The sequence below is a fragment of the Macaca mulatta genome, chromosome 13 (assembly GCF_049350105.2).
Source record: "Macaca mulatta isolate MMU2019108-1 chromosome 13, T2T-MMU8v2.0, whole genome shotgun sequence".
NCBI lineage: Eukaryota > Metazoa > Chordata > Mammalia > Primates > Cercopithecidae > Macaca > Macaca mulatta.
This window is the reverse complement of record NC_133418.1, coordinates 20,550,383-20,573,207: the sequence shown is the minus strand read 5'-3', so window position 1 is coordinate 20,573,207 and position 22,825 is coordinate 20,550,383. Positions and strand designations below refer to the sequence as shown.

At 48.9% G+C, this 22,825-nt stretch overlaps 1 protein-coding gene across 1 annotated transcript in view; it reads left to right on the top strand.

Moving 5' to 3' along the window:
* The window catches only part of MALL (mal, T cell differentiation protein like), a 34,742-nt gene that overhangs the window by 9,782 nt on the left and 2,135 nt on the right, over positions 1–22,825 (top strand). Inside the window, exons 3-4 of the mRNA XM_001085442.5 lie at positions 17,372–17,539; positions 21,078–21,200. Of these exons, the coding sequence (XP_001085442.2) occupies positions 17,372–17,539; positions 21,078–21,200 (291 nt within the window). The remainder of the gene's footprint in view (positions 1–17,371; positions 17,540–21,077; positions 21,201–22,825) is intronic.

Genomic DNA, 22,825 nt, shown 5'->3' with positions numbered 1-22,825 from the left:
GCAACAGCTGTAGTAGTATGGAGATGGACCAGTGGTGGGTGGAGCCCTAGAACTCCCAAGATTATATGCCCTTTGTCTTCCACTAGAGTGGATAGGGAAGGACCATCAGATGGGGACAGGGCTAGGCATGTCTGAGCTCAGACTCTCCTTGGATGAGTTTTGCTGTGGCTGCTGTGAGGGGTGGAGGTGAGATTCCCAAGTTACGGGAGTTGTGCACCTAGGAAGATTATGGCTGCCTCTGCTGAGTCATGCAGATTGTCAGGGAAATGGGGGAAAGTTGGCAATCACAGGCCTCACCCAGCTCCCACACAAACCAAATGGCCGGTTCCACTCCCACTGTGTCCCTCACAACAGCCCCAAGTCTGTTTCCAGGCAGAGGGCAGGATGGGTTTGAAAACTTGCCCAAGGCTATCCTCCTCCCAAAGCAAGAGTAAAGGGCTTTAGTTCTTCCCCTGCCTGTAAAGTCTGCACACTCAATTTGTGACCTCTCCTGAGTTCTGACCAGGTCTTCTGAGTTCTGGCCAGGAGGCATCTCTCCCCATTCAAATTGTTACAAAGTTCAGCTAGAGAAGTCCTTCTCCCTGTGGAGTTTTACCTCCTGCTCCTCTGGCCACCCTCCTGATGAATCCCTGTGGTGCCAGGCAGGATTGGGCTGCCTGGGGACCCAGTGAGCTCCCAGGGCCTTTCTGCTGCTTCCTCTACCCCCGTATTTTGCTCAGCTCTCCAACTTGACTCTCCAGGTGAAGTTGGAAACTTCTCCTGCAAACAGACCTTCAGCTTCTCCAGTGGAGGGATGTGTTTGGAAGAGGAGGGTCTCCCTTTCCTAATTCCTCACTTGGGGCACTCACAGTATTTGGGGTGTCTCCGGGGTCCTGCAAGAGCAGTCTGCTTCCTTCAGAGGGTCTGTGGGTCCTCTCAGGATTGCTGGTCTGTTCTTGCGGTTGATCTGTAGCTAAAATTCACAATGCAAGCCTTCGCATGCTGCTCTGTCTGGAACTGCAATCCAGTGCTGCCTTCCATCTGCCATGATCCCCTCTGCCTTCTGATTAGTTATTTTTGTACGATGTCTTTTAATTTGGTCTTGTCTGATGTTTCCTCATGGTAACTTCATTTATTTTTAATTCAGGAGTAATCCTATTCATTATTGAAAATTGAGAAAGTTCAGAAATAAATATGATCCATATGTGCGCACATACTCGTATATGTGTACACACCTATTTAATGGGGTTATTCTGTACCTGCTGTTCTGTACCTGGTTTTCCCTTAAATAAGCATTCCTAGCACGAAACTAGAATCACATGGGCCTTATATCTGGGGTGAGGAATGGCGAGGTAGATGGGAGAGAGAGACAATGTTGAGGTGGGTGGATGATTCTGATCCCATTGAACAGAAGACGTGCTGGCTGGAGAGACGAGTGCAGAAACAGCCTAGCACAGGCCCCTCTTCTGCTTTGGTCTCCTGGGGGTGCAGTTGCTGCTGCCCACTGGGGCTGATCCCAGAGCACCAGGCCTTGGGGGCCCAGCAAATTCTGTCTCAGGGCCTAAGACCTCACGAACAGGCCTGTTTTTCTAAGGGTGTTAGTACAGAGAGTGAGTTGTAAAATCAGGCCAGCAAAGGGACAAAGAACTCTAAATCAAATAATGGAATTCTGATGCTGTCCACGGTGGGGGCAGCCCAGGGAGGACCTTTTCTTCCAGCTGCTGCTGACGAGATACCCCAAGGACCTGAGAGCAGACCCGTGCTACAGACTTTCCATATGAACAAGAGGCCAGATGTGCCAGGAAAGCATAGTCAGATGCGTTCACACAAGGCCCTGGCTCCTCTCTCAACTTCCCTAGACCCTGAGCCACCCTGCTGGCCAGGCCAGGTCCCGTATTTCTTGGTGATGACAGACAGGGATGGGCCAGGCCCTGGGGAGTCTGCAGTTTCTCTTCCACCTCTCCTCTCCTGAGCTTGCTCTCATGGATAATTGCCTAAAATGTTTATTTTCAAGTCTTTGCCAGTTCACATTTTAAAACTTATTTTGTAGTAATTATAGATTCATAGGAAGTTGCAAAGATAATTCAGAGAGGCCTCCTGTCCCCGTCCGCAGCTTCCCCCAGTAGCTGCATCTTTCCTAATGGTAGTACAGTATCAGAGCCCGAAAACTGCCTTTGGTACTTTGGGGCTCCACTTTTCTCACATATGTAGATTCAGGGAATCACCACTGCATCAAGGTACAGGGCTGCCACTCACCCCAAAGAGCTCCCTCGTGCTACCCTTTCAGAGTGCACCCCCTACGCTGCCCTCCCTCAACCCCTCCTGAACAAACCCCTGAAAACCACAAATTTCATTCCTACGATGTTGTTATTTCCAGAAAGTTACATAAATAAATGGAACCACACAGTACACGGGTCTTTGAGGTTGGCGTCTTCCACTCAGCCTAATGCTCTTGAGCACCATCCAAGCTGTGGCCTATGTCAATAGCTCCTTCCTTCTTGCTCCTGAGTAGCATTCCGTGGTCTGGCTTTGCCGTCATTTGTTTAACCATCCGCCTATTGAGAAACAGTTTGCCTGTTTCCAGTTCTTGGCTGCTGTGAAAACTTGTGTGCAGGCTTTTGTGTGGGGGGAATGCTCAGTTCTCCAGGAAAATGCCCCCGTATGATTGCTGGGTGGTGTAGTTAAGTATTAAGAAACCCCGACAAACAATTTTCCAGAGTGGCTGGAGAGTAACTTCTGCGTTTTACATCCCCACTAGTGACTGCTGAAACTTCATCAGTAAAGTTCGTGTTTTATGTAGTTTACTGGTGAATTTAGATTTCTTAAAGACAATATTAATTTTGAAACATAATCTACGAGTGCAAAAAAGGTTTGAATGGATGAATTTTAAGATGAGAACTCTCCCCTTCATGCAGCAAGTGTGTGTGCCTTGGGGGAGCCTGGGGTGGGTGTGGCTCACACCCCTGCCCAGCTCTGGGGCCAGCTGTCTGTGGGTGCTGGGGACTGACCATGCCATTACCTGTTTGATGGAGGTGACTCATCGGCTTTTTTATAAGCTTAAGGGTGGAAGCTGCAAGCTCACCCAGGTGACTGTGAACAAGGACATGCTTTATGAATATGACTCCAATAAATTATTTTAACTGTCAACCTTGTCACTAGTTGACTTACGAGATTTTTGACGAGTTTAAAACAAACAGCTACGATTTCTAGAGGTTCCGAAAGTTAAAAGGGGAGACCATGCAAACTCTTTGTTTGATGTTGGATGTTTTCCTTTTAGCTGCTTCACTCACCAGCATGTCAGTCAGAGGGAAATCCTCTGAGCCCTTAGAAGTTCATCCTGAGCTCTTCCAGCTCAGCAAGTGTATTGTATGTCTCACCCAAATGGCCAGTATCACTTCCGTTCCAACCTGCTGCTGCTTCTACTCTGTTTATATGGAAGAGCCTGTTTGAAACTCACAGAAGCCAGGGGCCCCCTGGGAATCCCCTAGGGCCAACTCCGCGTGTACTGAAAGTGACTAGGTGGGGCTGGGAGAAGAAATCAGGACTCCTCTTAGGCCTGACCTTAGGGCAGGAATCTTCCTCTTCCTTCTAACTGTGCCTTAGAAGTTGAGTTTTCCAAGAGGAAAAATCATCTCCCTTGCTTTCCTCTGCTCCCCTGTCAGTTCTCTATAATTCCAGGAGCAGCAAAGTTAATTCAGTTTACCCCAGTTTATTTTATAATTCTCTTTTCACGCTTTAGCCTTTTTGTCTCTGTCCCTCCCTTCACTCCCCTCACTGCCACATGGCCTCTCCCTATCCTTGGTCCAGCTCCCACAGGGCAGCACCCTTCTCTTCTGTTTTCCTGCAGGACATGGGAGCCACCAACCACTGTGCCCACAGGACCATGGGGTCCCGTTGGAATAATGGCCAAGGATGTCCCCTGGAAGACAAGGACAGGAGGACACGAGGAAAGGGAAGGCCTTGGGCTGGGAAAGAGCAAGGCCTCCCAGGAGAGAAGATGAGAAGGCCCATGGGGCAGGAGTTGGATGTGAACCTCCCCACACTGCCTGTGGCCACCTTGGCCTTCCTGCCCCTTGGCCAGGCCCAGGCCCTACTCTGGGAGGCCACGGTGTATTCAGGTTCAGTAAAATAGAGTCAGTCAGGATGGGGCCTAAAGTCTGGCTCTGCTTCTTCATTGCTGTGAGACCCTGGGCAGGTTACTTAATCACTCTGAGCCACAGTTTCATCAACAATGGAAAGAGTAACAATAAAGAGAAACAAGGATCCTGTAAGACAGCTATGGGGTTTGAATGTGGACTTCACAGGAAGTATCAGGACATGGTGAGTGAGTGCTCCATAATGCCAGCCCATACTACTTTATCGTTGGCGGTCATCGGACCTCTTATTAGAAAGCCTACTGTAAGACAAGTAACAATTGTAAGTCAACACGTGTTTATTGAAACACTACTGCCACTCTAGCCCCATGCTCTGCTCTTAGGGACAGACAAAAATAAGACAGTCATTGAGGGGATAAGGTAAGGCATGAGCCTGTCTTAAAGGAGTGGTGCAACTATCACACTGAAGATGCAACGGGCACTCCAGGACAGGAGACAGGTGAAAAGCAAGGGCTGCACAGCCAACCACAGCTGCCCAGCGGCCCTGGGAGCCAGGTGGTGTCGGGACAAGCTGACTCAAGGAGGATCTTGACATTCTTGAAGGGCTTGGATTGATGGGTGACGCATTTTCTTGTTCAGATTAGGGCTGCCTAGGACCAGGAAGTTAACAAATACATAAAGTCAGGGTACAAGGAAGACTTAAATCCCCCACTTAAATCCCAAGTATTCATTCAAGCTGAGCACCTACTCTCTGCCAAGCACTGACGATACAAAAACAAACAAGACAGACATGGCCCCTGCCTATGGAGCCTGATGCTTAATGAGGGCAATGGAGAACAGCCAAGCAAATCTGTAAAGGTGCTGTGCCTGTCACGGTCCAGTAGGAAACAGAAACCATTATAGGTGCTTCACACGGAGGGGATTCAATACAGGGACTTGTTGACACAGTCGTTGGAAGGCTGGATGAACAGAAAGGGGCCACTGAACAATCCAGAGAATAATAATAAGTGCTCACAGTGCCTGCCGCCCACCCCCAGAATCGGGCACAGAAGGGCAACGAGGCTGATGCTCAAACCTGTAGATGAAGCTGTCCCTGCCTTGCTAGTGCTCAGACCAGTGTGTGGGTGCTGGGAGACAGCGGTCACCCTAAAGAAAGGGCACTGGGACCCTCATCTCCAGCTGCTGCTGCTGATTCTGGAAAGACAATGGCAAGACCTGGAAAAGGCAGCAGGAAGTTTTCCCCCACTTCTCTCCTAACATCCCAGCCTCCCTCCAAGTCCTCCCCTGCCAGAACCTAGCAAACACCCAGTCACGGAGGGAGCCCACACCACACAGCAGAGAGACGTGGGGAACTACCTAGCCTGGCCCCGCATCCCTGGCCACACCGGCCCCTGTCTGAACTTCCAGCCCGGGTCTTTCTCTGGCCGTCCAGCAGGACCATGAGCAGCTGTCCTGAACCAGTGGCCTCTCTCCGCTCGACCAAGACAGACAACCAAGCACACTGTCAGAAGGCCAGCCCACCCGGAGGGGTCCACAGAATTGACGGCTGCCCTGAAGGAGCCACCGGCTGCTGGCATGGAGCCTAACAGAGAGGCCCGGGTAGTCTGACCCACTGGACCCAGGGCGAGCCCCAGAGAAGGAGCCTTGCCAGTAGAAGTGCTGGCTCTCTCCGCCATTCCCAGGAGCTTTCTCCCTGGAGAACTTTCCCCTGGGCAGGGCAGATCTGTGGGAGTCAGGAGAGGCTCCTAGAGTGTTGTCCAGACTAATAACACTCAGGGCAAAGGGCCCTAGTGGGGAGGAGCTCGAGGACCCTGGCCTTTGCCCCCTCATCTCTTTCCAGCCCCTCCCCTGCCTCGCCCATCCTCTCCAGCCCCTCCCCTCCCTCTCCCATCCCAGCCCCTAGCCTCGGGCCCTCTTGCCTCCTGAAGAGACCAGCCTGTCCCTCAGTCACTCCCCCATCTCGGCCAGAATGGATGGCTGCTCAGGCCCCACACAGGGCCCACCTCATTGGACAGGGCCAACCCTTGTACCACATTCCACAGCACTAGCTCCCCATGGCACCACTTTCTGTCCCCTGGCCACAAGCTGTCTCTAGAAGATACCCGTGGGGTCCCAGAGTACAGCCTCAGTAGGTTCCCCATCCAGAGGGGCCGAATATCATGGGTCTGAGACTCCAGAGTCTTCAGACCTCTTTCAAAGAAGGCTGGATTCTTTGAGCTTTGCTTTTCTACCTCGGCACTATTCACAGATCCCCCCACCAGCCTCCCCCCAGCACGGCCCATCCGGACTCTCTCTCTGCCCCAGTGATATTGGGGGAGATGTGGAGGGGGAGGTGTATTTATTTGAGCACCGTCCTCTCTGACAGCACAATTGTTAGTGGTCTGTCCCATGTACCAGGGCGGTGGAGTATCTCAGGATGACGAGGGGTGCTGGTGGGGTGAGGGAGGAGGCAGGGTGGTGGGAAAAGCCTTCCCGGGCAATCCTGAGGGAAGGTTGCTCCCTACCCTACTGGGAGAATTTCTGGGGCCTGGGAGGTGATGGAGCAGGAAATAAGTGAGGATGAAACAAACACACGTCTGTCCCCATTTGGTTCAGGCTCCTGGCAGGAATGCCAGTCTGTGGCCGGGCCACAGTGGAAGGCCCAGAAAGCAGCAGGCAGTGCCACCTTCATGGGCATCTGTCCCAGGAAGCTGAGGCTGTGAGCAGCTGGTGAGTGGTGTGTCCAGCAGCCCCCTCCTCCTTTCTCAAGTGAGTCAGTGACATGCACCAAGCACTTGCTTTATGCCAGGCTCCGTGCTGTATCCCAGGGACAGAGACCTCAGGGCACAGTCCTGCCTCCAGGAGCTCAGAGTCCCGGCAGGAGGCAGGGAAGAGACAAAGAGAGACAATGAAAGTGGAGAGTGACCCTAGGGGAGGTATGCTGGGGTGGGGGGCTTGGTAGTCAAGGGTGGCTTCCTGGAGGAGGTGACATGGTCTGGTCCCTGCCTTTCAGGGTCTGGTCATACATAGACTGGGGGTCAGCTGGGGAGAGCCAAGCAGGCAATCAATCAACTAGGACTAAGTGACCTGGTGCCTAATGAAGGGCAGGTACATTACTCGTCACAAAATGTCTGTGGGCTCCTAAGGAGAAAGGAGAGCATGGGAACTTCCCCTGAGCCTGAGTCCGGGGATCATCAGGCAACTTCCTGGGGGGAACATGGGTAGGAACATGAAGTTACTCAATGTATGGGACCAAACAGGGAGAGTGAGAAAGAGGACACTGGGGCGGGGGGCCAGGGAGCGTGGGGAAGCCCAGCCACAGGGCCGCGGCGGGAGCAGGATGCCTTCCCCTTGCTGCTTTACAGCGTGTCTGTGCTTTCCTAAGGTGCACAGGTAGACAAAAGGGAAAATACGCCCCCCAAATGCTGTGTTTAATTTTGTCCCCTTCCTTTTCTTTAAGAGACAAGAAGGAAGAGTGCTTTACACTTTGGATGGAAAAGAATGTTCTAATTAGTCAATTTTATATGACATTGTAAATCTGTAAATCTGTACCGTTTGGTCAATAAAAAGTGAAGGCAGTCAGTCTGAATGGGCGGACGTGGTGCTGGGGGAGGAGGAAGCAGGAATGGGGATGCCTGGCCCTGACTCAGGGCCCCTCCCGGACTGCGCTTCCTGCCACTCTGGACTCATCCCAGAGAGGTCGGGCACACTGCCAGCCCCATTCTGTGAGTGCTTATGAGTACCTAGGACCCCCTTATATGACTCGCTCAGCCAGGAGCAGCTGTGGACACGAGTTCCCACCAATGCTGGATGGAAGTTCCCGCCAACACTGTTCTCCAGTGGGAGATGAGACCCGGCCCTCACTGGAGGCCTAAGGGGCCTGGGCTGGCAATTTCCTGCTAGCCTTAAAGCCAGAGAAAAAGAAATTCTCCTTCCATGAGTCAGGACGCAGTGACTCGGGGTTTGGAAGTGTGCTAGGTTGAACTGCGGAGTGTGGAACGTCCATGCAATGCTACTCGTTTTCAGGGTCCTCTTGGGGTACAGGAGACAGGCCTGCCACACCCCTGCTGGGTAACTGAGGATGCCCCTCTGCCTTTTAGAGCCAGCATCCTCCCGTATTCAAAGCACAAAGGAGATAAGGATGGCTGCTCAGAAGGCTTCATGAGGCTGCAGGGCCAGTGACACGGGGGTGGGAACTGCCTCATGAGCTGTAAGCAGCACCCAGGTGGGCTCTGGGTCTCTGAGCCACCCACAGGGAGACTTGCAGTCAGGTGAGCCCTGCCCAGGAGCACCCAGCACAGCGTGGCTGGGTCCCTGGCCTCCAGCTGTGGCACTTGAGGTAGGAGCATGCGTGTGGAAGACCCTAGCTGGGGTACAGGGCGTTGCAGCCCCACAGAGGTAGGGCACTCCAGGGCTCCTCCCACTCTTCCTGACAACGGGCCTGTCATCTCACCACATTTCCCTTCACCTTCTTCAGCGACTCCCACTCCCACCCAGGCCCCCGCATGGCCCCTCAGGCGCTGGGATGATGCTGCAGGCGCCAGGCTGGGGCCTGTCCTGGGCTGTGGCCTACCCATGGGACAGTGCTGTGAAGGGGAGGAGTGGTCCAGGGGCGGGCAGGAAGGAAGGCACGCTGGAGCAAAGGCTCCCACAAACTCATCCACAAAAAAAGAGAGATTTCCATCACACCCTGGTACACTACAGGCGTGTGTGTGTGTAAGTGAAACAAAAGATCCAGGAAACAGTATTTCCCTTTCCTGTACAAAATACACTCCTCTACTTTATATCCTAGTCTGCTTAAGTTCTTTTTTTTTTTTTTTGCGGAGGGGGCAGTGGGGGCAGAGTCTTGCTCATCACCCAGGCTGGAGTGCAGTGGTACAAGTATAGCTCACTGCAGCCTGGAACTCCTGGGCTCAAAGGGTCCTCCCCGCACTCAGCCTCCCAAGTAGCTAGGACTACAGGTGTGCTCGGTTAATTTTTTGAAATGTTTTCTAGAGACAAGATCTCAATTTGTTGCCTAGGCTGGCCTCAAATGCCTAGCCTCAAGCAATCCTCCCACCTCAGCTTCCCAAGGTGGCTGGGGTTACAGGTGTGCACCATTATGCCCGGTCGGCTCCAGTTCTTAAGGCTGGTTGATAATCCTCTAAATGGAGTCGCAGTCCGTGAATGAGTCTCACTCATAGTTTGCCAGTCCCAGGACTGGGGGATGTGGTGGAGGCTTGGGGAGCCTGGCATAAAGGCAGAGGGTGGATGTCCCGAGTCTGGCCTGGGAGTCATGGGAGTCAATGGAGTATTTGAAGAGAAGATGAGGGGTATGAGTGACATGCACACACTCGAATCCCCGGGACTCCTCAGCAGTGCTGTGAAACGGCTGCCGCTGGCTTGGACTGGCCTTAACAGAAGGGAAATGCACTATCTCGTGTCGTGGGATCTGGGTCAGCAGCTCGGTTGTTGACTGGGCTGCAGGCTCCTTTCATCTTTCTCCTCCTTCATTTCGTGGCTTCAGGTTCACCACTGCACAGTAATGGCCAGAGCAAGAAAGGGACCATTGTGCCCTGTGCCCCCTTCTTAGGCACCAGGAAGATTTTCCCTCTGTCTCGTTGGTCAGGACTAAGTCAAGTACGTGTCCCTAGTAGGGAATGTGATGAGCCTAATGGCGTGGGCAGCGACATCCCCTTACCGGTGAGAGCCTATACCTCTCACCAGTAAGGCCAGTTGGGGAACTCATTCCACAGAAACAGTTTATCATGAGAGAATATATTCTGCTCTCTGCAACAAGGTATTTGCTGCAGCATCATGTGTAACAGGAAAACGCTAAAAACCCCCATATACCCTGATTAGGGCCTAATTGAGTAAATGAGGTTTTATCAACTTGATGGAAGATAATTTTGACACTGAAAATACAGTGCACCCTCATAACTCCTGGATTCTGTATTTGCAAATTCACCCACTTTTGCTAAGATGTATTTGTAACCCCCAAATTAATACACTTGGGACTTTCACAGTCACCGACATGCTCAGAGCAGCGAAAAACTTGAGTTGCCACACACACACACACATTCCCAGCTGAGGTCAAGCCAGGTGACACTCTGCCTTCCTGTTTGAGTTCTCGTGCTGTAAGGTGTCCTTTGTGAGGTCCCCTTAGTGCTGCGTGTTCAGAACCAAACTCCCACTTATTTTGCATGAACAGAACCAAACTCCCAAGGGATGCTACAGTGGCAGGAACATGCGCACATCTGTTTGACAGAGCTGTGACTCTTGAGGCATTTTGTATGGCAACTGCCTGATGGGGTCTGAAGCACAGCCCCAGGATAGGCCTTGTCTTGTTTTTCCTTTTTTTTTTTTTTTTTTGTGAGACAGGGTCTCACTCTGTCACCCAGGCTGGAGTGCAGTGGCACAGTCAAGGCTGTCCACCTCCCGTGCTCAAGTGGTCTTCCCATCTCAGACCCCCAAGAAGCTCGGACTACAGGCATGTGCCACCATGTCTGGGTAATGTTTGTATTTTTTTAGAGACAAGGTTTTGCCATGTTGCCCAGGCTGCTTTTGAACCCTTGGGCTCAAGTGATGCCCACCTTGGCCTCCCAAAGTGCTGGGATTACGGGTGTGAGCCACTGCGCCCAGCTGTTTTTTCATTTGAAGGGTGTGCATCAAAGAGCTATTTTAACACCCATGTTCATAGCAGCATTATTCACAATAGCCAAAGGTGGAAGCAAGCCCAGTGTGTATAAGCAGATGAGTGGATAAACCAGCCGTGACACACATATGCAATGGAACAGTATTCAGCCTTGAAAAAGAAGGACATTCTGACACATGCTACAACACAGATGAACTTTGAGGACATTATGCTAAGTGAGGAAACGCAGTCACAAAAGGACAAACACGGCATGATTCCATTCATATCAGGTACCCAGAGTAGACAGAAAGCAGAATGGTGGTTGCCAGGGACTGTGGGGAGGGAAGAATCGGGAGTTATTATTTAACAGGTGCAGAGTTTCAGATCTGCAAGATGGAAAGCACTCTGGCGATGGATGGTGGTGATGGTTGCGTGACAGTGTGAATGAACATGAATGCCACTGAACTGTACACTGAAAAATGGTTAAGATGGTTGATTTTGTTATATGTGTTTAACCACAATATTTAAAAAGAGAGAGAGGCATATAGTAACAAGAGAGCCTGGACTTAAACAGCATGTACTCTGCACACCTGAATGCGAGGGGCAATCGTTTCCTTCATCCTGAAACATCACAGTGGCAGAGGGAGCCTTCGGGGTATCCAGGTTCCCACTGTGGGCAACGCCCATGTGTGTCCTTTACAGAGCCCATGCCTGCCTGGCCCGTGGTAGGATCAGGAGATCCCGGCTCACTTCTCTGCTGATGACATGAGCCACACCCATCTTGACTGGGGCCTCCTCCTCTCAGCCTGAAGTTTTTGAGGCTTTATGAAGCCTGTGATCACCTGAGTACCAGGGAAGAAAAGGAGAGGCAAAGCTGTCACGAAAGCTGGACTAACACAACCCGTTCCTGCAAAAAGCTGTAAAACTTTTGATAGCAATCTGCACTAAAATAAACATTTTTCATCATGACCCAGCAAAAAAAAAAAAAAAAAAAAAAAGAAGAGACGCAGTAAGAAAAGGAATTTGGGGTTGGCAGTACATGAAACCTGCCATGCTGAAGCAACGCCCAGCTATGCAGAAAAACCTGCCACCAGGTACCCACCCCTGGCACGCCTCCCTGCTTCTCAGCTCCTTGTCTGCCCCACCCCAAACCCACACCTCCCAGCCACAGCCCAGAGCCCTGGCCACACAGACCAGAGACCATACATCTTTTTGACATATCCTTCACCATTCCCAGGGCGTCATTACTCAGGCAGCCTCTGTCTCAGAGCCTCTGTGTGTGATCCCGGCCCCTGCAGCAGCCCCTCTCCTGCCCATGAGGGGCTTCCAGCTGCTCTGTGTGGGTGAGCAGATCCACTCTCCCCAAAGGCCGTCCTCCTTATCTCTTCCCAGTCAGAATTCTCCAGTGAGCATCCAGTGCCCACGCAGCTTTCTTTTCTTTTTAAATTTACTTATTTTTTGTTTTGGGTTATTTTAAATGTGAACATGGTCCTACATTCAAAACTGTCTGCAAGCCAAGAGGTTCTGCTCCCCCGAGACCAAGGCACTGACTGGCTGATTGGGTCTCATTCTGGGAATATTCTGTTCACCCGCAACAAATGCACATATACACAGACACTCACACACTCATGCACGCATTTTCTTCTTTTTCTGCACAAATCATAGCACACTGGGTACACTGGTCTGTGCCTTTACAAATTCTTGGAGCTTGTTCCATTTTGGGATATAGAATTTTCTCTTTTATTTTATTTTTTTTTTGAAGATTGCTGAGTGTTTCACTTTGTAGACATAATTGATTTAACTGGTTCCCTCTGAATAAAGGGGTCATTTCCTAGCTTTCCTGTAATCAACAGGCTGCAATAAACAACTTTTATCTTTGTCGTTTTGCTCATGTGCATCATTTGTAGGACAAATTCCATCAAGTGAAATTATTGAGTTGAACAGTATGTGCATTTAATGTTTTGATCAATATTGCCAAAATAATAGAGTCGTTGATGGCAAAGTTATTTAACCTGGAGGTGGCAATGGACTTCAACTGGGAAGTTGCAGGCGGACATTGGGGGTCTATGAGTTCCCAGATTTGTAGGCAAAAATTGTGTGTGTGTGTGTGTGTGTGTGTGTGTAGGTACATTTTTCTTGGTGACCAAAGCTATAATCAACTCATAAGAAGGGTCTGTGCCCTCTAAATGTTATCTCACCCACCCAGCTGATCTCTCATCCCTCCTTTCCAAAAGTGAATTTCCCATCCTTTAGAGAGGCCTCTCTTGGACATTCCCTCCTCTGTATCTTTCTCATGGAACGACGTCCCTTCCTGCCCTCTGTGCCATTCCAAATGGTTATGGCTACTACAGCCGACATTCACCATGTGCCAGACAGACCCACCAAACCATCACAAGGGCCGGATGATAGAGGGGCCAGTGAGACCCCCCACCTCCTCTATTTGATGGACAGGGACACAGAGGCACAGATAAGCTAAATGGCCTGCCCACCAGGCAAAGCTGGGACTCAAACCCAGGAGGAAAGGTACTGCACGGTGCATGGACTGGAGGTGAGAGTAGAAGCAGAGAGCTGGCCTCAGGCTTTCTCAGCCCTGGCCACCCTGCCTGGGGAACTCTCAACAACGCAGCCTCCCTTGCCTGTTCAAGCAGACTCTCTGGGGCAGGACCCAGACCCTGGGGCTTTCTTGAAGTCCCCAAAGGGTTCTAGGAGTAGTAGGACTTAAGAGTGCCACCTGGAGTGTAGTGTTCCGGTATGTGTGTATTTGAGAAGCTCTTTGCCCCCACAACACATTTTTTGCCAGCTTCTTTTTCTTTTAAAGCAGTTTTCAAAATAATAAGCATCCTCCAAAAGTGACCAAAGAAGTTTTTATTTTAAGTATCATTTTGAATTCATGGATTTTTACCTTAGTTGATGCATTCCAATCCATTGTAGCTGTAAGAAGCCCAAGCGGTCCCAGGAGGGACCCAAGTTTGACCAGCAGGAGCCTGCTGATTCCTTTTGGCCGGACCTGAGGAGGCTCTGGAAGTTTTCTCACTATCTGGTGTGGTAACATCCAGGCTCAACCTCCCTCTCCAAACCTGGCATCAGCCCTTTCTTCCTGGACTCCAGTCTAGGTGTTGTTACCCCAGTTCTCATATTCTAGTTCTTAACAAACTTTCTGAAAAATGAAGGAGCTCTTCATGTTCTAGAGAAGAACAGGTTTTAAAAACCTATTGTTAAGCTCCATCTTTCCTTAAGACATCCTTCCAAGTTTCAGTTCAGCCTTTTGGAAAATTTATATATGACTGTGTGTGTTTGCTTATAAGAAAAGGATCTGCCAAAGTTGTGCTTGAAATCTACTTGCTCTAAATGGCTCGCTGTAATCAAATATTTCTCCACGTTGAGGGCCAGCCCCAACCATTGAAAAAAAAATATCTCCTGCTCTGAGGAAATACAAAAATAAGCATTAAAATGGGAAAGCAGTTTAGGCCACCAGGAAATTTGGAAAGCCAAATGTGAGCTTTAAGAAGAAGTAAAAACAAACACTCAAAGTTTTCACAACTATAAGGAATCCAAGCTACACTACTTAAGACAGAAATGAGATCATGAACTCCACTGGGTTTAAATCCACCTGCAGCCCTTGGCTCTGGCCCCTCCTACTGTTCAGGAGGTAGAGGGGTGTGGAAATAAGAAAGTGAGTGACTTTCTTCTGCAGAACATTGATTCTGCAACACTGAAGCCATTGCAGGAAGGTTCCCGTGACATTTGAGTAGATTCCCAAATGCTCAGAGGCCCCTGGCCTGTTGTGAAAGGCAGGACAGGGATCCCTAAGCCGTAGCTGGAACCCAGAGAGAGGAGGCCGCTGATGGGCTCCCTGAGACTGCAGGTATGATATCCCCATCAAGGCCCTTAATGCCCCAGGCAGAACTTGGCTGAGGCTCTAGCAGGCCACCCTCTGGCACATTCTAGGAGCCTCCACCTGGCCCTGCCTTTGGCCTTGAAATCTGGTTTTTGGGGCAAGAACCACAAGTGTCCTACACCATGTCCTAGTCCCACCACGCACTGCCTGTGTGACCTCAGGCCCCAGTCCCCTCTGGTACAGTATTACCTCATGGACTGTGGCAAAGATTAAACATGAGAATGTAAGTAACATGCATGACTGTGTCTGGCCAAGGAAGCTTCTGATGGCAAGAGGGGGACCAGGACCCGTCTGCAGGCACTGACTGGCAAGATGCGGCTGAGGTTCCCTTGCTGTCCCCATGCCTGGCACAGACGAGCTGGCAGTAAGCAGTGGAAGGTATCAAATGGTAGTTCTCTGGTCTTTCCAAGGGAGTTAGAATTGCTGTGTGGACTAAATGAGGCAGTCTGAGTGAATGCATTTAAAAAACTGTAAAGTACCTGGTGAATCACTAATAACCAGCATTGTTCATGTGCCAGCATTTTAATGCACTTCTCATAGCTTCTTGGCAAGTGCCTTAAAACTGAGCCCTGGTACCTTTCTGAAGCATCAGCAGCCCTTATCACTGGGATTGACACGCAACAGCACAGTTGAGCGGGAGCCAGAGGACAGCGGCTCCCATCCCTCCCGCCCCCTCCCTAGGACAAGCAGGCCTTGACTCATTCTCCGGCAATCTCAGACCAGCCTAGGACTTCCAAAATTCACTTGGATTTTGATTGTTAAGGGGGAATTTGCTCCCAGAACTGGTGCTTTAAGAGGCAAATTCTAGCTTCAGTTCTAGCTTCTCATCTCCTTTTCCCCTTTTCTCCTTAAGAGCCCAAGAATGCTCCATAAATTCAAAGACAACAGCTGACAACAGCAAGGGGAAGCCTCAGAAAGTAAAGGGTGACATATCTATGTCTATGTATTGGCCAGTTGTAATATAAGAATTGCTGGTCCCAGAAAGCTAGGGATATAGTTTGGAAAGCAGAACTCAAGTTGTATATCTTTTGGCTGAGCTATAGACAAGGGCTTGAAGACAGGGCACAGTGGCTCATGCCTGTAATCTCAGCACTTTGGGAGGCCAAGGCAAGAGGATTGCTTGAGGCCAGGGGTTTATGACCAGCCTGGGCAACAAAGCAAGCCCCTGTCTCTACAAAAATTAAAATAAAAATTGGCCAGGTGTGGTAGTATGTACCTGTAGTCCTAGCTACTTAGGAGGCTGAGGTAGGAGGATCATTTGATCTCAGGAGTTGGAGGCTGCAGTGAGCCATGATTGCACCTCTGCACTCCAGCCTGAGTGACAGAGAGAGACTCCCTCAAGAAAAAAAAGTGAGTGAAGTTGTTTGGTCTAGAAAGTTTCTGATACATCTTTCAGAACTGAGCTACCTCCACAGACATGAGCTCCCAGTCAAAATTCACTAAACATGAGAGGAAACAAGTGAACAAGAATAGAAGTTAATGGAAGCCATAAACTGCAGAATCAAGCTGTTAAGGCCAAGTGAATGGAATTTTCAGATATTAAATGTAGAATGAACACTAAGCAGGAGTAATAAAAAGATATCCACCTCTCAACACATGGTATCACTGTTTCACAAACTGCAGAATGCTAAAGACAGAGTGAAGACTAAATACAGCCGAATAAGGAAGACAGATTCCTACAAAGCAAGAGTTCAACTGACAGCTGACCTTTCAGCAGCAACCGTGGAAGCCAAAACACAACAGAAGCATACGGGAAATATACAACATGGCGGAAATACATCTCGGAAGTGCGGAGAGAAAATAATTGTCAGGGGAAATTTAAGGACGTTTTCTAATAAATCAAACTGACTACTACCCACTGACCTTCACTAAAGAGATTACTAAAGGGTGCACTCCAGGAAGAAGGAAAATTATCTCAGGAGGAAAATCTTGGATGCAAGAATATCTTCATGACTCAAAATAGAGAAGAATTTCTTAAACTTGATAAAAACATAGTCAATAAAGGAAAAGACTGACATATTCAACTGCCTTAAAATTACGGGCTTAGTTAATCAAAGGAAACCATAAAGTATGTGAATGCTAGCAGAATATATTTGCAATGTTTATGACAGTCCATGAAATCCACACCATTAGCAAGAATTCCTATGAATCAATAAGAAAAAGAAAAATCTATTTTAAAATATTTAACTGATTAAAAAAATAAAAAACTTTACAGAGGAAGAAATATTAGTGGCTAACAAATACACAAAAATAAGCTCTATCTCATTAGTAATTCCACAGTGTCAGTGAGCAACAGGGAATGTCCCACAGCATGGTGTGAGGTTAATTGGGTGAGGGGATGTGGTCCACTGAGGACTCCAGGTCCTTTTAAAGAGACAGTCACAACTCATTTCAGCCTACTCTGGCCTGAGAAATGGGTACCCTGTGGCCAGAACCACAGATTTCTAAAGAAATGTCCCAAATCTGGATTTTCCATGTGAAATATCCTGTTTTAAACATTGGGAACTTATTCAGAATTGTTTAAAAGTGTGTATGCCAGTACTGCTTGAGCCAAAAGACACATTCACAGGCCAGACTTGGCTGAGTCCCTCTGTTTGTGACCTCTGCATTAACCCCTTGAATTTTCTAACAATCAGACCTGACTTTACCGTGACTCAGAGGGGCCAGGCTTCCTTCTCCATTTCCCTCTTGGTTCCCTCCTAATTTCACCTGAACTTGTAGCTAGACACAGAAAAGAGATGCCCTGCAAAGAGAAACATGCTCCATACTAGCTAATGAAGCCCCTTCTTTTATGCTTTTATCTTCCAGATATTTGGGTTCCTGGTCTGGACCCTGGTAGCCGCCACCCACGTAGTATTCCCATTGCTGCAAGGATGGGTGATGTATGTCTCAATCACCTCGTTTCTCATCTCCTTGATGTTCCTGTTGTCTTACTTGTTTGGATTTTACAAAATATTTGAATCCTGGAGAGTTCTGGTAAGAACCAGCAGCATGGCTCCTCCTGGGTGGACGTCCTGGGTTGGGTGAGGACAATTGGCCTTTCTGGGCAGGGAGGTATCTTGGGCTAGGCTTCTATGGAGCCAAGACATTTTATCTTAGTATGTTACTACCAGGCCAAAATGAAGACATTTCTCTGCAAGAGTAAATCATTCCTTGTATTCCCCTTCACTGCCTTCCCTGTTAGGAGAACACACAATGCCCTGTGATCAAGCATATTCTGATGTGTTTCCCTTAAATTTTCTTCCTGGTAAAATCCTTGGAGCAACGCTGAAGAAAATGCTAGTAGGAAAAAATCAGTCCCATCTCAAGGCTCTATCACAATCCCTGTGACAGGTTATTTCTTCCATATCCCACATGAATTATATGTAAAGTATACACACACACACACACACATATATATACACACATATTTATATAAATTATACTCTACAAATAATTTTGGATGTAGATGCTTTCATTTAATATTACGTCACTATTTTTATGTTATCGCATAATCTCAAAAAACCATTTAAAAGTGTTTCATACCGAACAATTGAAGACATATTTAAAAGTGCAGAATATTGTATTATAGGCCCTCATGTAGCCATAACCCATATTGCAGCATTATCAAGACCTTACCACATTTGTTTCATCTAGCCTTTTTCCCCACTAAGGAATTTTAAAGCAAACCCCAAACATCATGCCATTCTATTCAACACACTTCAGTATGTTTCCCAGAAAACCCGCCAACTTTCTCACATTATCACATGTATACAAAGTAAACAATTCCTCAGCATACCTAAGACAGTATACAGTGGTCCCCCTATCTCTGGAGGACAAGTCCCAAGACCCCTAAGGGAAGCCTGAATCCTCAGATAGTACTGAACCCCAATTATGCTATGCATGCACTTCTTTTTTCTTCTTCACAATTTCACAGATAGACAATTCATTCTTACTGTAGATCTTACTTGGGTAACTGTTACTTGGGTAACTGAAATATACTGATCTTTATTAATCTGCCATTGCTTATGACATAGATATTACATTTAAAACACTGTGTATTAGTCTATTCTCACATTGCTATAAACAACTACTTGAGACTGGGTAAATTATAAAGAAAAGAGGTTTAATTGACTCATAGTTCCTAATGGTTAGGGAGGTCTCAGGAAACTTCCAATCATAGTGGAAGGTGAAGGGTAAGCAAGGCATGCCTTGCATGGCAGCAGGAGAGAGAGGGGAGGGAGAGGTGCCATACTTTTAAACCATCAGACTCCACGAGAACTCATTCAGTATCATGAGAACAGCACAGGGGAAACTGCCCCCATGATCCAATTGCCTCCCACCAGGTCCCTCCCTTGATACATGTGGATTACAATTGGAGATGAGATTTGGGTGGGGACAAAGAGCCAAACCATATCATTATACCCCTGCCTCTCCCAAATCTCATGTCCTTCTCACATTTAAAAATACAATCATGCCTTCCCAAAGTCCCCCAAAGTTTCAACTTATTCCAGCATTAACCCAAAAGTCTAAGTCCAAAGTCTCATCTAAGACAAGGGAAGTCTTGTCTGCCTATGAGCCCGTAAAATCAAAAAGCAAGTTAGTTACTTCCAAGACACAATAAGGGTACAAGCATTGCATAAATGCTCCCATTACAAATGAGAGAAATTGGTCAAAACAAAGGGGCTACAGGACCTATGCAAATCCTAAACCCAGCAGGGCAGCCATTAAATGCCAACACTCCAAAATCTCCTTTGACTTCATGTCTCACTTTCAAGTCACACTGTTGCAAAGAGTGGGCACCCAAGGCCTTGGGCAGTTCCATCCCTGTGGCTCTTCACAGTACAGCCCCTGCAGTTGCTTTCACAAACTGGCATTGAGTGTCTGTGGCTTTTCAAGGTGCCTGATGCAAACTGTCAGTGGACCTACCATTCTGGGGTCTGAAGGATGATGACCCTCTTCTCACAGCTCTACTAGCCAGTGCCGCAGTGGGGACTCTGTGTAGGGGCTCCGACCCCACATTTCCCTTCTGCACTGCCCTAGTAGAGGTTCTTCATAAGGGCTCCACCCCTGCAGCAGATTCTGCCTGGACATCCATGCATTTCCATACATCCTCTGAAATCATGGCAGAGATTCCTAAACCTCAATTCTTGCCTTCTGCATGCCTGTAGGCCCAACACCATGTGTAAGCTGCCAAGGCTTTGGGCTTATCCCTCTGAAACAATGGCCCGAGCTGTAACTTGGCTCCCACTGCTGGAGCTGGGGCAGCTGGGTTGCAGGGTGTTGTGTTCCAGGACTGCACAGAGCAACAGGGCCCTGAGCCTGGCCCACAAAACCATTTTTCCCTCCTAGGTCTCTGAGCCTGTGATGGGAGGGGCTGCTGTGAAAATCTCTGAAATGCCCTGGAGATATTTTCCCCATTGTCTTGGGGCCCCTCATTATTTATGAAAATTTCTGCAGCTGACAGCTTGAAATTTTCCCCAGAAAATATGTTTTTCTTTTCTACCATATGGTCAGGCTGCAAATTTTCCAAACTTTTATGTCCTGCTTCCTTTTTAAACTTAAGTTCCAGTTTTGGACCATCTCTTTGTGAATGCATATGATTGTACATTTTCAGGAAAAGTCAGGTCACATCTTGAATGCTTTACTGCTTAGAAATTTCTTCTGCCAGATACCCCAAATCATCTCTTTTAAGTTCAAAGTGCCACAGATCTCTAGGACGGGGTAAAATGCCACTAGTCTCTTTGCTAAAGTATAGCAAGAGTGACTTTTATTCTAGTTCCCAATAAGTTCCTCATCTCCATCTGAGACCACCTCAGCCTGGATTTCATTGTCTGTATCACTATCAGCATTTTGGTCAAAATCATTCAACAAGTCCCTAGGAAGTCCCAAACTTTCACACATCTTCCTGTCTTCTTCTGAGTACTCCTAACTGTTGCAACCTCTGTCCATTATCCAGTTCCAAAGTTGCTTCCACATTTTCAGGTATCTTTATAGCAGTGCCTGACTCCCAGTACCAATTTTCTGTATGAGTCCATTCTCACACTGCTATAAAGAACTACCTGAGACTGGGTAATTTGTAAGGAAAAGAGGTTTAATTGGCTCACAGTTCTGCATGGCTAGGGAGATCTTACAAAACTTACAATCATGGTGGAAGGCGAAGAGGAAGCAAGGCATGCCTTACATGGCAGCAGTAGAGAGTAGGAGAGGGAAAGTGTCACACTTTTACACCATCAGATCTTATGAGAACTCCCTCACTATCATGAGAACAGCATGGGGAAACTGCTCCCATGATCCAGTCATCTCCCAGCAGGTCCCTCCCTCAACACGTGGGGATTACAATTCGAGACAAGATTTGGGTGGGGACACAGAGCCAAACCAAATCACACTGCAAAAAAAAAAAAAAAAAAAAAAAAAGCAGGAGTCTGGGGGAGCTGGCCTGCCTCGTTTGCTCATTCTTTACAGCTATGTAGTCAGAGAGGAAAATGCTCACCTGATTGACATGGCCATGCGTGGCTCTGCTCTGCATTTCCAGGACAGCCTGTACCACGGGACCACTGGCATCCTGTACATGAGTGCTGCCGTCCTACAAGCACATGCCACGATTGTTTCTGAGATCATGGACCCGAGAATTTACTACATTAACACGGCAGCCTCGGTGAGTGGGCTGGCCACGGATAGCAGTCTTGGCTAGAAGATGTTTAGTGCAGGAGGTCTAACTCTGCCTTGTGCTGCATAGACCCTGAGCCCTCAAGTGAAGGAGCCACGCGAGCAGGGGAGAGGGATGTGTGTCCCTGTAAACCTGTGCACCCACATTCAGGGGTCCTCTTTTACCTTCTATCGTTCCCACTCCAGCTTTCCTCTCTCTTAGACCCCCAACACTGTCTGCAGAATTTTTTTTTTTTCCAAAACACAAATTGGAACAGGTGTCTCTCTCCTACTGAAAATCCTTCAGTGGCACCCACTGTCTTTGGAATGGAGCCCACATCCCTCGGCATGGCTGAACTATTGGGAGAAGAAGAAGCAGGGAAGGGGAAAGCGGAATGCCAAGGTCTCAGGGGAGGGGGCATCAAGGAAGTCCCTGTCAAGAGGACAGAAGGAGGCAGGGGCCACCAGGCAGTTACCCCTGCTAAGATCCCAGCAGGCAGTTACCCCTGCCAAGGTCCCTCTGTATGCTCAAGGGCAGCCAGGAGGGTGGTGTGGCTGGGACAGCTGACCATGGGTGAATAGCAGGGTGCCATGCTGCGGACAGGCTGGGCCATGGAGGGCTGCAGGGGCCATTGCTGGACTTGCAGGTTTAGGAAGTTAAACTCCCCTGATGAGGAGGGAAGGGAGGCAGACAGGCTGGAAGGCAGCTGAAATATCTAGTGGCCACCCCAGAGGGTCACAGTGCACCCCACAGTGGGTGGCGTTTACCTCCATCTAACCCATGTATGTGTTACTCGTCTGTCTTGCTGCTGTCTGCTTCTTATCTCTCAAATGTAAGCTCCCTAAGGGCAGGAGTGTTTGAATATTTTCTTCACTGTTATACCCACAGTTGTTCTTGAAGGAAAGCAGGTGCTTAAAAGATATTTGTTGACTGACTGACTGAATGAGGAGCGTGTGAGTGGACAGTGGGGCAGAGTGGGGCTGGGATGTTTGGAAGGGCCCGAAAGGTGAAGGTGACAGGCCCTACCCTGAGAAAAGAGCAGAGCCATCACACAGCTTCAATGTGGGGCAACACGGTCGTGTTCTCCCCATGAGTGAGAAGTGTCCTCACTTGTCCACTTCTGCCTGCCCTGCCTGAATGGTGCAGCAGATTCAAGGGTCAGGGCAGGCAGAAAAGGACAAGTGAGGCTATGAGGAGTCCTGCTGAGGGATGCTGGTGGCTGAGACAAGGGAGAAATGCATGTCCCATGAGCTAGGCAGGGAAATCAGTAGCCTTTGGGGTGGCTTTGCACATGGCTGGCAAGGGAGGCAGGAGGAGTCAGGGGTCACAGGCGTCAGGCTCAGGAAGTGGGGCGAGAGGAGGACCCTGGGGCCCACTGGGCTTGTGAGGCTTGTGAGGAAATGTCAGGGGCTCAGTGTGAGCCAGGAAATGCGGGAGGAGGTCTGAACAGTCACAAGGAGCTGATAAGCAGCCACTCAGAGCAGAGTTCTGGACCAGCGAGGGGAGCTGTAGGAGTGCTCAGAACACAGGTTTGCTGGAGGTGGGTAGAGGAGAGTGGGCCTCGGGCAGGAGGTCAGTGTGGGATATGGGCCCAGGGCTAGAGTGGAGGTGAACCTGCTTCACAGCCAGGTGCA